Consider the following 13,769-nt stretch of genomic DNA (forward strand, 5'->3'; position numbering starts at 1 on the left):
AGTGTCCCCTCTTGCTCCTGCTGCTCCTCCATCCTCCCTCCCTCTCCTTCTCTCTCTCTCTCTCCAATTTCCACAGATTCCTGCTGAGATAGAGTCGCTGTTCACGGGGACAGTTTGCTGACATCATCTGCTACATACTGAGTATCCTGCAATCTCACTGTCACTTCAGTGACAGGATGGACATGCACATACACAAACACCCACAGACACACAGAGACCTGACCGTTTCATTCATCACCGTGTGGAGATCTCAATTATTAGTAAATATTCGTTTTAATTTAGTCATTTTAAAAATATATTTACAGTACCATTTCTGTAACTTTAAACCCTGTATCGATCATTCTTTTGCAGTACAGTGTAACACGATTCAGTGAGCAGTTTCAAACTCCGTGCTACAGTAGTAAGGTACACTTCTTATGGATATTAGTTACGGCTAGGATTGTATATGTATCATATAGGCTTGAAGCAGAGCATGACATCAAGAAAACTTCTTTAGGAAATTATAAGGTAAAATGTGCCCATTACACTGTACAGCACAGATGACAGCAGAACAAACCGACCACAGAGAACCGCAAATTAGACATGCTTATGGTATAAATATGTATAATGTGCAGGAATTGTGATAAGATATATGGATATCGCATCTCTTTCGACTATAACAGCAGGGACTACACATAAGTGGAGCGTGGAGAGTGCTTCATATTGTGTTCAAGTAAAAAATGTTTTTGTACATAGTCACAGCTGAATTCAGCTTGTTCTGCAAATACAGTTTTGGGATGCAACAGGCTAGGACTGCAACTAATGATCATTGTCAAAATCAATGAATCTGCAGATTGTTTTTTTTCAATTGAGTGATTAATTGTTTGGTCTGTATAACATCAGAAAAGAGTTAAAATGCCAATCACAGTTTTCTAGAGCTGAGGGTGATGTCAAATGGTTTTTTTTTTTCAACCAACAATCCAAAAACCAAAAACATTAAATTTACCACAAAGTCGACACGAGGAAAAGCAACAAATCTTCAAATTTTAAACAAGAGAATGTTTGGATTTTTTTTTTTTTTTTTTTAAACTTAAAAACAACTTAATTGATTTTTTGATTATCAAAATAGTCGCTGATTAATTTTCTGTCGATTATCTAATTAATTACTAGACTAACTGCAGACCTGCAACTAGTACATCCTTTGCTATCCCCAAGGACTTTACAAATGGTCACACAGAAAACAGCAGTCAGAACTGGAGTCTCAGCATAGCTTTGTGTTTATTTGTCAAGGATTAGTATTTCAGGCAACCTCTGATATAATGGCTATTCAGGGCTAAATTGCAGCTCTACAAAATGCCATAAAAGAAAATGAAATCAAGAGAAAAAATAATGATATATGATGAAATAAAACATTACCTTTATCCCAGCTGAAGAGCAGGACACGGACAGTGAGTACAGAGATTTGAATAAAGCTATGGAAGTCTGTGAGTTCACTATTTGTATAATGCTAGTCAATGTGTTTATGGCAAATTAGGCTCAGATGAATTGAAAGCTTCCAGAAAAAGAGTTTAGTGCTAATCAAATGAATTGATTCAGACATTATCAACAAAGAAGAAAAAAAGTACTGATTTTTAAAGACAAATCAAATGCATCAGGAACAGAAGAGCAGCTTCCACCCTTGTGGTGAAGCAAACTGGATTAAGTCCATCTCCATAAAGGGAGATAAAACAATCACTGTTTCACATGCGTTCAGCATTCCACAATCATTGCATTTCAACAGGCTGTCTCCAACCCCAGAGAAAGAGGCTGATAGAACAAAGTTATCACATCCCTGAGAGGCTGGTATTCCCCTCACCTCTACATGACCTCTGAAGCCGTCTGTCCCTGTCTTCAGCATGACCTTTGACATAGTGTCAAGCTGAAAGTGTGTGCAACAGAGGTCAAGACTGAACCATCTTTTTATGGGGATCAAAGACGTACCGTTTAAAATGCAAGTCAATGCTAACGGGCTGAGAGTCTGCTTTGGGCTCCTCTTCGTTTGCTGGTCCACCTTTACCTCCACCCTTCCCTTTCTTCTTTGAGGTGGAGGATAATAACTGCTTGGTTTCTGGGCAAAGACCCTCTGAGGAAAAGATAAACAGTCAGGTCAAACAAAAGGGCTGAATATCTTTTTTTTTTTTTTTTAAATGAAGAAACATATAAATATATCCCTTTATGTAATAAATCTAGAACATACTTGGTTGCCCAACACTACGTACAGTGCTTAGGTCAATTTAATTATCTCAATGCAAGTATATCTGATGCATGATAGAGATCTTGTCATCCCTGCTATGTGTACAGTAGGTGCTGTATCAGTGCTGGAGCCTGTTCGGTGTGCTGACCTCGAGATCAACTGATGCCTTCATCCTCCTGATGTAACTGATGAAAATGTCTCAGTTGCTCCTTGATTCTCTGCCTTATGGTCACTTGGCTCATCTGCCTCATCCTGATGCGTACACCCCAATATCATGTCTCCTCTATTTGCTCACAGACACTGATCACTCCTCCGGCACTTGGGCCTCGTTCTGGGCCATACTGAGCTGCCTCCTGTGAATGCTGAGCTGCTGTTTAATGTGCCTCATGCGCGCACTCCAAATTCTTCTATGCCATCATATCTGTCTTTCTCTATGTGCATGTTTGGAGGATAGAAACTGGCTGCTTGTTTTGCTCTTATGCACACGGAAGGTAAGAAATGATCTGGGCTCACTGCTTCACACGCTGCCTGTCTGACCTCACGTAGAACGGCGCCAGCATTCTTCTTGTTATCGTTATGCCGATGTGAGGGTTGTTATGGTTGCAGCGCAGCCAGAAATCTCTTCTTGTTATCTATGATCAGCTGAAAACTTCAGTTTACCACCACAAAACACACTCACACACCCAAACTTAAATGTTTTTTGTTCATATACAAGTGACACAAAGGAATTGCACTTTTTTTTTACGTGTTTGTCCTCAAAAAGATTTCAAGGTATTTGACTGTAAAAACATAAAAACATCTATCAAATCTTCTATATAATAAAAACACTGCACAAACTTAAAGGGGAATGGGACTATCACTAAAGTTTAAGAATCAAGATATAAGTACATGTGAAGCATTACAGATTTGACAAGTGGCCTTCTCATCAGGCAGCGTTTATCACACAAGGTCCAAAATTAACACCCTACAAGAAGTAAACATGGGTAAATTGGCTTCTGTGGAGAAATAAAGGGGGGTAGGGTGAAACATAACACCAGGTTTAAACCAGTGTGTTTTCAGTGCCTAGACCAGATAAGAGCACGTAGGAATGATAATCTCGTTGTCCCCTGCGCCCACAGGAAAACTGTAACACATTCAATGTGAGTGAATCAAATACTAATGATTATGTCAGTGACAGGCTCATGGATTGTGGAGTTCCCTTCCACTTTAACATCAGTCATTATCAAAAAAGCTACAACTAGTTACTTTTGTGGTGGTACATATAAAGTGTATGCTGATGAAGAAATGAAGAGTCTCTATGCGTCACTGGCAAAGAATTAGGCATCGGCAAGACTACGTCACAGTAGGTCTACATTTGACTCATCGATTAGTTTACTTGATTGAAAACTAATCTGCAACTATTTATATAATCAATTAATTGTATAAGCGAATTCTCCTAAATGTGAGAACTTTCTGCTTTTCTTTGTCTTATGTAATAATAAATTTAATATCTTCAGGTTTTGGACTGTGATGGGGGTCTTTCACTATTTTCTCACATTATATGAGCAGCAGAGAATTATTTGACAATTAAGTCTGCATGAAAGCAGACAGACTCTTCTGTATTTTCATTCATTCCCTTCGTCTTATGTATGTGTCCTTAAGAAAAGTCAGAAGAGAAATGAAAAGAAAGTCTGTGGAGAAACAGACAACTAAATACACACCAGTAGCTGTGGTGGGAAATTACAAGGAAGTTTACAATGCTGGCATCTGGCAATGAGTCATACTATGCCTCATATCAATACTCACATGAAGAGGAAAACTCTCTGGGACTGAAAACATTATGAAATGCTTTCACTTTGGAAGAATTTCATATACAGACAAAACAACGCCAAAGAGTTGAGCAACATGCTAATGTATGCCATCATTCAAATATAAAATTTGCAAAAGGCTTAAGTGCCATAACGCGATCAGTTAAAATGATACACCTCAACCTATCATGACAGTAATACCAATGTACTGAGAGACTTTATCCAGGTATATTGCCGTATCAATTATTTGACCCTACCCCTTATCAGTGGAATAGTGCCATCTTTGCCCTAATGTCCGCATGGAGTCTCAGATGAAGACCGCTGAATGTCTGCATTATCTTCATGCCAGAAGATGTGTGTGTCAGTATGTCTGAGACTTTTGAGTATGCAAGTGTGAGGCAGTGAAGAGGATGTAGGTGAGGTTCTCTTTCTAAATGTTTTTGTTTTCTCTTCCCTCCCGGTGTGGAGCCGTGGGTTTGGAGCAACAGAAGGTAAAATAAACAGAGAACAGACTTCCCCCGGAACACAGGCAATCCCCAGAGGAATCCTGGGAATGTGGCCCGGGATGTCGGGCCTACCGCTCTTACCACATCCTGAAAACTGTCTGTAGAACCCCAAAAGCCAAGGAAAGACAGAGAAAGAGCTCTGGATGTGTGTCTTGATGAAAAGGGATACCTATCTATTGCTGTCCAATGTCAAACTGCACATTATCGTAAGCAGCAGATGAGTTTGATATGTGTAGCATCTGTAGTTTTTCTACCATCGTGACACATGTGGAAGTCCTTACCTTGTATCCGAATCTTGAACTTCCCGCTCTGTCCAAAGCCACCCTCGATAATGCCACTATCGCCTGTCGACAGCGTGACCTTCAACCCCACAAAGAGCTGGAGGTTGGTCTCCTTCTTGAACAGGTTGCGGCCAATCACAGTGTAATCATCACTAACCTGAGAACAGTGGGAAAGAGCCTTATGAGCTGGAGAATTAATGACAGATACAATGGAAGATCCAGATGTGACAGATGTGATGTGTGTGCAAGCATGTGATCTAATTATGACTCTGAAAATGTCAGGATGTGTTTTAGTTTGATCTCATGCTTCCTTCCTCTGATGTCTAGATCTTGCAAGTTACCATGATTTCACTCTGCCATCTTGGCCAGATGAGGAAGAAGAGCTGATCCTCCGTCCTGTGCCCTCATCAACTGCACCGTTCATTGTCAGCCACATTCTTCGAGGCTCGCCGCCTAGCTGTCTAGCACTCTCTCTTTCATCCTCCTGCACATTATATGCTATATTTGTTTGTATTTCTTGCTTATCATCCATCACTGAGTCAATCTAACCTGCCACTAATCTGATAAGAGGGGGGCACCGCTCTGTCTCCTGCTCACCCCCCATCGCCAGCTCTTCCTCCCTCTTCTTCCTAACCCTTATTCATTCTTGAACATTTGACCCTGACGCCCCTCAAGCGTGACTGATGCGCTGATAAAAAAAAAATACAGTTGCTATACACGTCTGACAGACCGTATGAATTGTGACTGGATGAGGCCGTCATATCTCAGAAATGCAAGTAATGTGTTCTTTTACAAAAGGGAATTCTTACGTATTGAAACATAGCTGCTTCATTCTGGGAAACAGATGAACAACAAATGCAACGTCACATGACCACGGTCTGACCTCTTGCACACACTGTTCTACTCCTGAGCCAGTGACTGGAGCTGTCAACAGCCTGAGGTGCTAACAGCAGGAAACTAGTTCACACACTTGACCCCTGACCTGAATCCGACCCTGCACGAGGGTGCACACAGAGAAACCTGACTGTAACACGTATAATTACCAGAGTCATAACATCTACAGTGAGTACACAACCGAAAATGAAAACTGCAAGAAGTTGAGGGAGATGTTAACTTTTTGAAAAATTGTCAAATCAGATGTTGAAGTCCAATAAGAAAACAAGTGATTTAGATAAGATGAGATATAGATCGGTATGAACTGGAGCTCGGGATTTAGGACAGAACGTAAGAGCAATCACACAAGAATGAAAATCAAGATGGCATGTGAGAGAGAGACATAGGAGTAGGGTGAGAGAGGGAAAGATGCTGAGCCAGAGAGAAATGAGGGCAGAGTCAGGTTAACTCACACAGTCATGTGGGTATTCCTGTGCCACTCAGGTGTGTCCAAACAGCGCCAGCCTCTGACAACTAGACAGAGCTAGTGGCGTCAGGCGGCCACCCACACACACCTCTGTGTCACAGCACATGCTAAGGCATGTGTACCCAGCCAAGCCTCATGCTCAAAGACTGCTCAGCAGGGCTGCATATGCATGCTTGTTTGTGTGTACGTGTCTGTTTATGAATATACAATAGGGGCTCTGTCTGAGAGGCATGCTCCAGTGCCACCAGCAATGAGAAACATCCAAAGAACCAGAGCCAGTAGAAGTACAAGGTGATAGAGAGGGCAGAGGAGCAAGGACAACACTCAGGAGTGAGAAGAAAGGTTGATAATCATGAAAAACACCATTTTAAGAGTAAATAAAAGAAACTACTGAATATCCACTTACCCTCTCCACCTGTCCCTCTTTGTGTTTGGTCTTGTAGATGCGCAGGCGAGGCAGGGCAGTCTCAGCAAAGCTTTTATCTTCAAACCCCTGTAACAGACGGCCTTGGAAAGCTAACCGGCATGCATTGGCGTGGATGTCTGTGTCCAGCTTGGAGCCAATCACAAGGCAGAGTGAGGGACACGTGACAGGCCGCTCAAACTCCAACAGGGCCCATTGCTCCGGTTCAGGTCCTGAACTTGTCTCTCCCTGACCTGTGACATACTCATCTTGGTAGAAGTACTCCCTGTCGAAGGTGAAGGGTGTTTCCAGGGAGCAGGGCAGTGATGGAGATGGTCTAGTGTCAGAGGGAGGCTCGGAGGCACCAGCAGGTGGCAAGCCAAAAAAGGTCACCCTCGCCATGACAGTCTCATGACCCACAGTGATGTGGAACTTGGCACGGGTTGCAAGAGAGCCCTTGAAGTAGCCTATCTTCCTGACGGAGATGACAGCTGCATAGAGCGTGCGCAGGGACCCTGGGGTGCACACCACACCCCGCTCTAACAGTTTAGGGTCAAACTGTGTCACACACACGCCCACACGATCCCCCTGCATGGCCCCTGACACTGGCTTCCGAAACATCTGCACGGATTTTATCTTCTTGGTCACCTGATAACAGAGATACAAACAATAACACAGTGTGAACACATTTTGACACAAACAAGATACATTTCTAGCATCCCAATGTAATACATTTACGTATGTATTACATTGTTACATATCCCAACAGTCTGGGAAAGCTACACAATTCACAGGTACAAGAGAAAGCAAAACCTGTATAGATACAGAGTATATTGGGACTAAGCTGCTTCAAGTTCATAGCTCACAATGTTACTTTATCACAAAATACGAAATATATTTTGAATTTAACGACCGTGTATGTTTTAATATTTTTTTTATGACATTTTCAATCATTTCTTCAGGTCCAAGTTTTTTTTTTTAACATTTAGAACCTGGAAACTAAACATGAGATTAAATACAGAGAAAACATCAGCTATTATCTCCACAGTACAGGAATGTTTATAACATATCAATTGAAAAGCCTTGATTTTTTTTCCTCAATAAAATATGAACACAGGTAAGTAAACACACAACAAACACACAACTTGCATTTTTAAGCTGCTTCTTTCTTTAAAAGATAACAGAGCTATTTGTCAAAATATTTGCTATGCCCATTAATAGCTAACACAGCCCATGATCAAATTTACTGAGGTCAATCAAAGCAAAAAAGCCTGAGGAAAATTAAAACTATTGTATGTGGTTTATTTCTTGGGGAAAAATATTTTGGTCAAAGTTTTTTGTGAAAAATCATATCTAAATTTGGATTCAAATAAAGTAAAACATTGATAAAAACCTTGAATTGTTTTTAAATTAAAGTTAATGTGCTTTGTTTTGATTCAATAAATGATCAGAAAAACCACAAGTATACAAACAGACAATAAAAAGATAGGCATCTATCTGTCTGCCTATTTGTCTATCTATGCATGTTTGATAGTCATGGTAGTTTCTGTGGTTGTATTATTTTTGTCCTCACCACACACTGACCAAATCAACAGTAATCGACCAGGTTAAGGCTCCATAGTGACTGGTAATTTAGCCATTTGCTGCCACCAAGAGGTAAACATGATAACTGCAGACAAAACTGCTGAGCCTAGCTGAAAGTTTGCATCTGTTCTAGATTAACTAACTCCTGTGCTGCCAGTCCACCCCCAGTCCCCTCATCCTTCTCTCACATTAAACTGACACATCCTCTAAACCCACTCAGCCATCCCTCCCTCTGTCTGCCCACTTCCAGTCAACTTCTGAACCTCCAAACCTCTGTGGTTTTTACCAATGCATTTCCAGCTCTAGGGACTGTCACTTGCTTGTAAATATCAGAGATTCTGAATTCCTGCCCATTTTTTGGGGCATACCTTTAGAGCTGGGATTTCCACAGTGTCGTTAATGGCCAGCGACCCCTGCAGGATGGTGCCGGTCATGACTGTTCCCTGACCACGGATGGAGAAGCAATGGTCCACAGCCATCAGAAGGTCACCTCCTGGGTCTCTCTGAGGGAGGTATGTCTGTTTCTTCAAAAGCTGAGACAGACAACCAAAAATGTATTTATGTTTTCATTCCGTTCTCAATTTGCCAAATCTGAAAAAGTCGACCAGAAAATAATGTGACCGATAAATCAACTCATTACAAATATATTTTTGCTGGCCAATAATTAAGAAATGCAGTACAGGAATGCCAAAGATAAATTTGAGGTAATTTAAAACCAGTGTATGTTAAATAATACATCCAACATCTTTGATTGCAAATGTGTGTGTCATGTGTCTATATTGAATCTTCACAAATATCAACATGTGCTTGTTTAAACTACATTTATAACAATGGAGGGACACCAGTGTGTTGCAAGACTTCACCTCTATTAACTCTGGCACTCCCTGTGGCTCCTCTGTGTTAGGAGCCTCCGGGCCCCCTGGCTTCGCTGCCACAGCAATCACTGGACATTCCTTAAATCTGGCAGACAGAAAAAAAGTCATGCTGCAACGACCTCATGCTTTGATGTTGAAGTAATGATTTAAGTTGCTTCAAATAAAAAACATTGAAATGATAATACATGTGGGGCCTGACAGACAGACAGCTGGAATGCAGAGATGAGACACAATTTGTGTTGAATGATTGAAGAGATTGAAGACATTCAATCCTGGGCCACTTGATGTACGTGGGATGCCACAAACCACTTAACGTTCTGGGCCCACATTTCACAGCCACAGCCCTCTACACTTATCCCAATTAATTGTTTTACATACTATACTTCACTACAAAATGCAGACCTGGTGCTCTCCAGTGTTTTGTGCAGTCTCTTGGTCATCTTCTCGATGGCACTCTGTCTCTTGTTGGGTGGCAGGAGGTCAACCTTGTTCAGGACGACCACCATGCGAGGGCAGGTCAGCTCTCCTATCAGCAGACACTCTGCAGTCTGAGTCTGCACCCCCTTGACCACATCCACCACCAGCATCATCAGGTCAATGATTTGAGCACCTAGAGGAGGCAGAAAATGCAGTACTAATAATCGAGAGTATACCTGATTTTACTGACATAGGAAAGAAACAGGAAACTGAAGTACAACAGCACAGCTATTTGCTGTTAAAGACGTTCCTGTTTCTCGGTTGTGCGTCTATTAAAAGAAGTAAAAACTCTAAGAAGAGTCTACAAGGGGAACATGAAGCCGACAACAGCAATACAAACAGGAACGGACATAGACACCCAAGAATAACAGTAGAACAAGAAGAGAAATTAGGGGAGGGGTGCATAGAGGCAAAGAGAGTAAAAGGCTGGAGGGTTGAAACTAGAGCTGCAGCTCACTTGGTTGTCTTTCCTTTCCCTCTTTTCTTTTCCTGACTTTGGCAGTCTCTCTTTCCTGTGCTCCCCTCTTTTCTCTCCTTCTATTTGGCTCCCATTCTTTCCTGTGCTCTCCCCACTTGGGACAGGAAGGGAAGTTTAATACATACCCCAATCCCCACACTTTCCTTCCTCCCTAATCTACAGCATGTGCCACCCCACTGGCTCACAGGTTTCATTAAAGTGTGTTGGATACACAACACGGCAGCATTCTGTGTTTGAGCACCTATAGTCTGCTTTAATATCAGGACCATTACTTCTATCAAAGTCTGCCTGTGTCATGCTCTTTAAGTTTCTAAAAGTGGGATCTTGGTTGTTTATTTGTGTCACAAACAAGGACTAAAAGACACAGCAGGTAATTATCTGCTTTTCTAAACCCTGACAACACTGTAGTTATATCTCATCATACTCTCAAACATCCAAGTCAATATGACATGATTATCATTGATGCTTACAGAGAGAAGGCGTCCCCTGCTGGAGAGGTCACCTTTGTGGGTAGTAACAGCGAGAACATACTGCAGTATATACAATACAGACTCCTACACTGGCCATGACTGCAGCACTTAGACAGTCAGATCTTTGTCAAGAACACAAGGTGGGACATGTAATAATGTATCATCTCATTGTGAAGTGTTATTCACAAACTGCTACTAATCGCACTACATTCTCACACATAGGCTACTTCCACCAAGCAGTTTCAATGTTTGTGCTAACAGTTTTTTTTTTTTTTTTTTTTACAGTAATGTGTGTAGGTTTTCTTTTAAACGTAGTTGCACAGACTGAAAAGACATGAGCTAATAAGAACCTACGTTTTTCCTGTAAAATACTAATGCCTGAAAGGAACTTCATCTCTAGACCTTCAGATTAAAACAGATCCACTAATTTCACTGTTTTTTCAGCAGTTTTGCCTTTGAATGATGGTGTGTGCCTGAATGTTAACGTTAAGACAACATGCAGTTTCATATCAGGACCCAGGTATTGTGTGTGCTGGTTCACTGTCACACTGTCATGTGTTACTGGGACACTTCAATAAAATAGAGCCTTTGTTCATTTTAGTAGCAGCATCTGTTCTTTTCCTGCTATGACAAGTATACAGTGAAAAAGGACTATTTAAGAGGCATGTATTTATTTGTATGCACTCAGTTGACAGTTTAAAATTAAGTTCAAAAATTAATGCAGTCTGAAAGAAGTCCTGCAAAAAAATCCTCCATTAATGAATGTTATAATTGTCAGATGTGGTTCTAATATTTAGTCTATTCTCATTGGTATAAATGAGGTGGATATATAATAAACGCCTCTGAATATAATGCAGTACAGTTAAACAGCACCGCAATTTTCTTTTGACTGAAGCTGGTGAAGTATGGTTGCAGTTGCCTCAACCTGTATCATTAGCCACTGGTGTAGTGGTCAACATTTCCTGCCCGTGTGTATCCTATGATGTGTTTACGACCCTTACATCTGTTGTCATCAGAGTGATATCTAGCACCAAAACTTGTTGAGAATTCAAGCAGCTCACCCCCAATGATAGTTCGGATCAGAGAGGCGTGTCCCGGACAGTCCACCAGGGTGAACTGCAGGTTGTCATACTGCAGCTGCCCACCCCGCAGGTGCTCAGGTAGATCCACCGTGAAGGAGGAGAAGCCGAGGTCCAGCGTGATGCCCCTCTCACGCGACTGCGGGTTCTTGTCGAAGGCGGCCGTGGATGCGGTGCTGCTCAGCGCCCTGGCCAGCGACGTCTTCCCACTGTCGACATGTCCGAGCACTCCAATGTTAAAATTTAACGTTTTAGTGCGAGTGTCACCATCAGACTCGGACATTTTGATCCCAGTCTGGTGTGCCGTTAACTGACGTAACGTTTTTGTTTATCTGACCTGGACCTTGAACTGAACACCAGGCGGCACTGCTAACTGTCCACTGTTTCTTCCTTCGCACTTGTCAATTAAAACCGAAACACACCAAGTTGTTTTAATTAGTTTGTGGCATTTATAGCTACAAAATATACGTGTCTATAAATAAAACTTCACTTTGCTTTAACAGTTGGGAGACACTACTTCCCTGTTGTCAGTCACTCCATACTAAGGACAGCATGCTAAAGCGGATCGTTTTTTCAGTAGCTAACTAAAGTTTCAAATAAAGAGGAAAACTGACTTGCCATGATGTCTGTTTGACCAAAATGTAATTGCAAAATGTTAGAAAATGGTGATGAAACGTCCCTATCTTTTTAATTCTGCATTAATTTGCGATTCTCATCTACTCACTGTCAAGTTTCTAGCAGTTTCTACTACGACTAAGCAACTGAAACACAAACGGAAGTGAAAACTATGAGGGGCGGGGTTTGATTGATGGGAATGCTTGACATAAATTTTAGCCAATGAATCTGTTATTTGAGTTCACAAGATCCAATCAATTTACTGGATAGCCTAAATGGGCGGTACTCCAGGGTATCACTTCCGTCGAGGTTCCCTAGTAACCCACATGGAAACTGATTTTCCTGTGTTTTGAGTTTCGGCGCCGATTCCGGCGGTGAGAAACGATCTGAGACATAGGAGACGTTTTTATTCACCTTAATCCCTCCTTACAATTTGTACATCTCAAATTTGTACAAGTAACACAACTATGAAGATCGAGGAGGTAAAAAGCACCACGAAAACACAGCGGATCGCCTCTCACAGTCATGTCAAAGGACTAGGGCTAGACGAGGCCGGGAATGCTAAACAGAGCGCGTGTGGTCTAGTCGGCCAGGAGGCTGCAAGAGAGGTAATATTCATCTTTCCCTGCACCTATTTTATTCTTGTATTGGTTGGACGAATGACTTATAGAGCTGAGATTTTTTTGCGAGGAAGATTTCGCTCACCTCAGGCGGTGCGGTACACCAACAGGCTAGCTGAACTAGCACAGTGGTGTCGCTGTTTCGTTCTCAGGTCAGCGGTGAGTTCAAGGAAAGGTTCACCCTAAACAGACGTCACATTCATGCAGTTTGTTTCCCAATAATGATTTCCTGATGATTTGTGAATTTGGTTAAAGACCAAATGTAGAGACAATTGAAGTACTAACAGTGCCAGCGGCAATGTTATTGAAATACGGGGATATTTTCTCAGTTGAAACTGGAAGACCCACATGCATTTAAAATTACGATGTAATGTTCCAGGCAAAAAGTAATGTGTGTCCATATTTTGACACACATTTAGTGACGATTACAGACACAAGAACATTGTTTTAGATACTTCATAGTCTAAAGTCATTGGAATAGGAACTGGCCAGTGTACCATTTTATAAATTATAAAAGAGAATCGATTTATATTTGTACTATTCCAATATTAAACATACATGGACAGATTAACAGATTCCAAAGGCTCAAATGTGCTATGGAGACATTGCAGAGACTTGAAATTATGGGAGCTACTGCCACTGTCAGTCTTATGGTTAATTTCAATTGGAGCTGAAACAATTTATCAATTCATTGATAAGTCAGTCTAAAGAGAAATAGTTAGCTAATTACTTTGATAATTGTGAAAAAAAAAAGCCAAACATGCTCAATTTCAAGGTTCTCAAATGAGAGGATCTGCTGCTTTCATCTGTCATACCATTGTAAACTGGATATCTTTGAGTTTTGGACTTTTGGTCAAATAAAACAAGACATTTGAAGGTGCCGCCTCGGCCAGTTAAATGAATTCTTGAATTGACTTTGATGTTGTGATCAGCCAAGTCAGGCACAACCCTGACAAAGCAGTCTAGCAGTAGAGTATGACTCCAACAATTGTATGTCATTATATAATGGTAGTATTTCTTTT

The 13,769-nt window shown here is 41.3% G+C and overlaps 2 protein-coding genes across 2 annotated transcripts in view; one reads left to right on the top strand and one right to left on the bottom strand.

Annotated features, from left to right (window-relative positions):
- Positions 1–1,233: 1,233 nt before the first annotated feature.
- On the bottom strand, positions 1,234–12,277 carry eefsec (eukaryotic elongation factor, selenocysteine-tRNA-specific). Its single transcript, XM_023423722.2, has 7 exons — positions 11,495–12,277; positions 9,411–9,618; positions 8,997–9,093; positions 8,502–8,666; positions 6,553–7,197; positions 4,787–4,943; positions 1,234–2,101 (listed from the first exon to the last, which is right to left on the bottom strand). The coding sequence occupies exons 1-7, from the start codon at positions 11,793–11,795 to the stop codon at positions 1,920–1,922; spliced, it is 1,755 nt and encodes a 584-aa protein (XP_023279490.1). The 5' UTR covers positions 11,796–12,277; the 3' UTR covers positions 1,234–1,919.
- Positions 12,278–12,428: 151 nt separating this feature from the next.
- The window catches only part of ruvbl1 (RuvB-like AAA ATPase 1), a 5,443-nt gene continuing 4,102 nt past the window's right edge, over positions 12,429–13,769 (top strand). Inside the window, 1 exon segment of the mRNA XM_087178630.1 lies at positions 12,429–12,899. Within this exon segment, the coding sequence (XP_087034756.1) occupies positions 12,595–12,899 (305 nt within the window). The 5' untranslated portion in view covers positions 12,429–12,594.

The sequence above is a fragment of the Seriola lalandi genome, unplaced genomic scaffold (assembly GCF_002814215.2).
Source record: "Seriola lalandi dorsalis isolate HSWRI2012SDOR001 ecotype SW California unplaced genomic scaffold, Sedor1 jcf7180002054692, whole genome shotgun sequence".
Classification (NCBI taxonomy): domain Eukaryota; kingdom Metazoa; phylum Chordata; class Actinopteri; order Carangiformes; family Carangidae; genus Seriola; species Seriola lalandi.

Bases quoted from the DNA above. Each gene is read 5' to 3' on its own strand.
- eefsec (XM_023423722.2), bottom strand. From the start codon at position 11,795: ATGTCCGAGTCTGATGGTGACACTCGCACTAAAACGTTAAATTTTAAC. The intron at 7,198-8,501 runs GTATGCCCCAAA...CTCTGTTATCAG, and splicing joins TGGAAATCCCAGCTCTAAAG to GTGACCAAGAAGATAAAATC. The intron at 4,944-6,552 runs GTAAGTGGATAT...CACTGTTCTCAG, and splicing joins AAGAGGGACAGGTGGAGAGG to GTTAGTGATGATTACACTGT.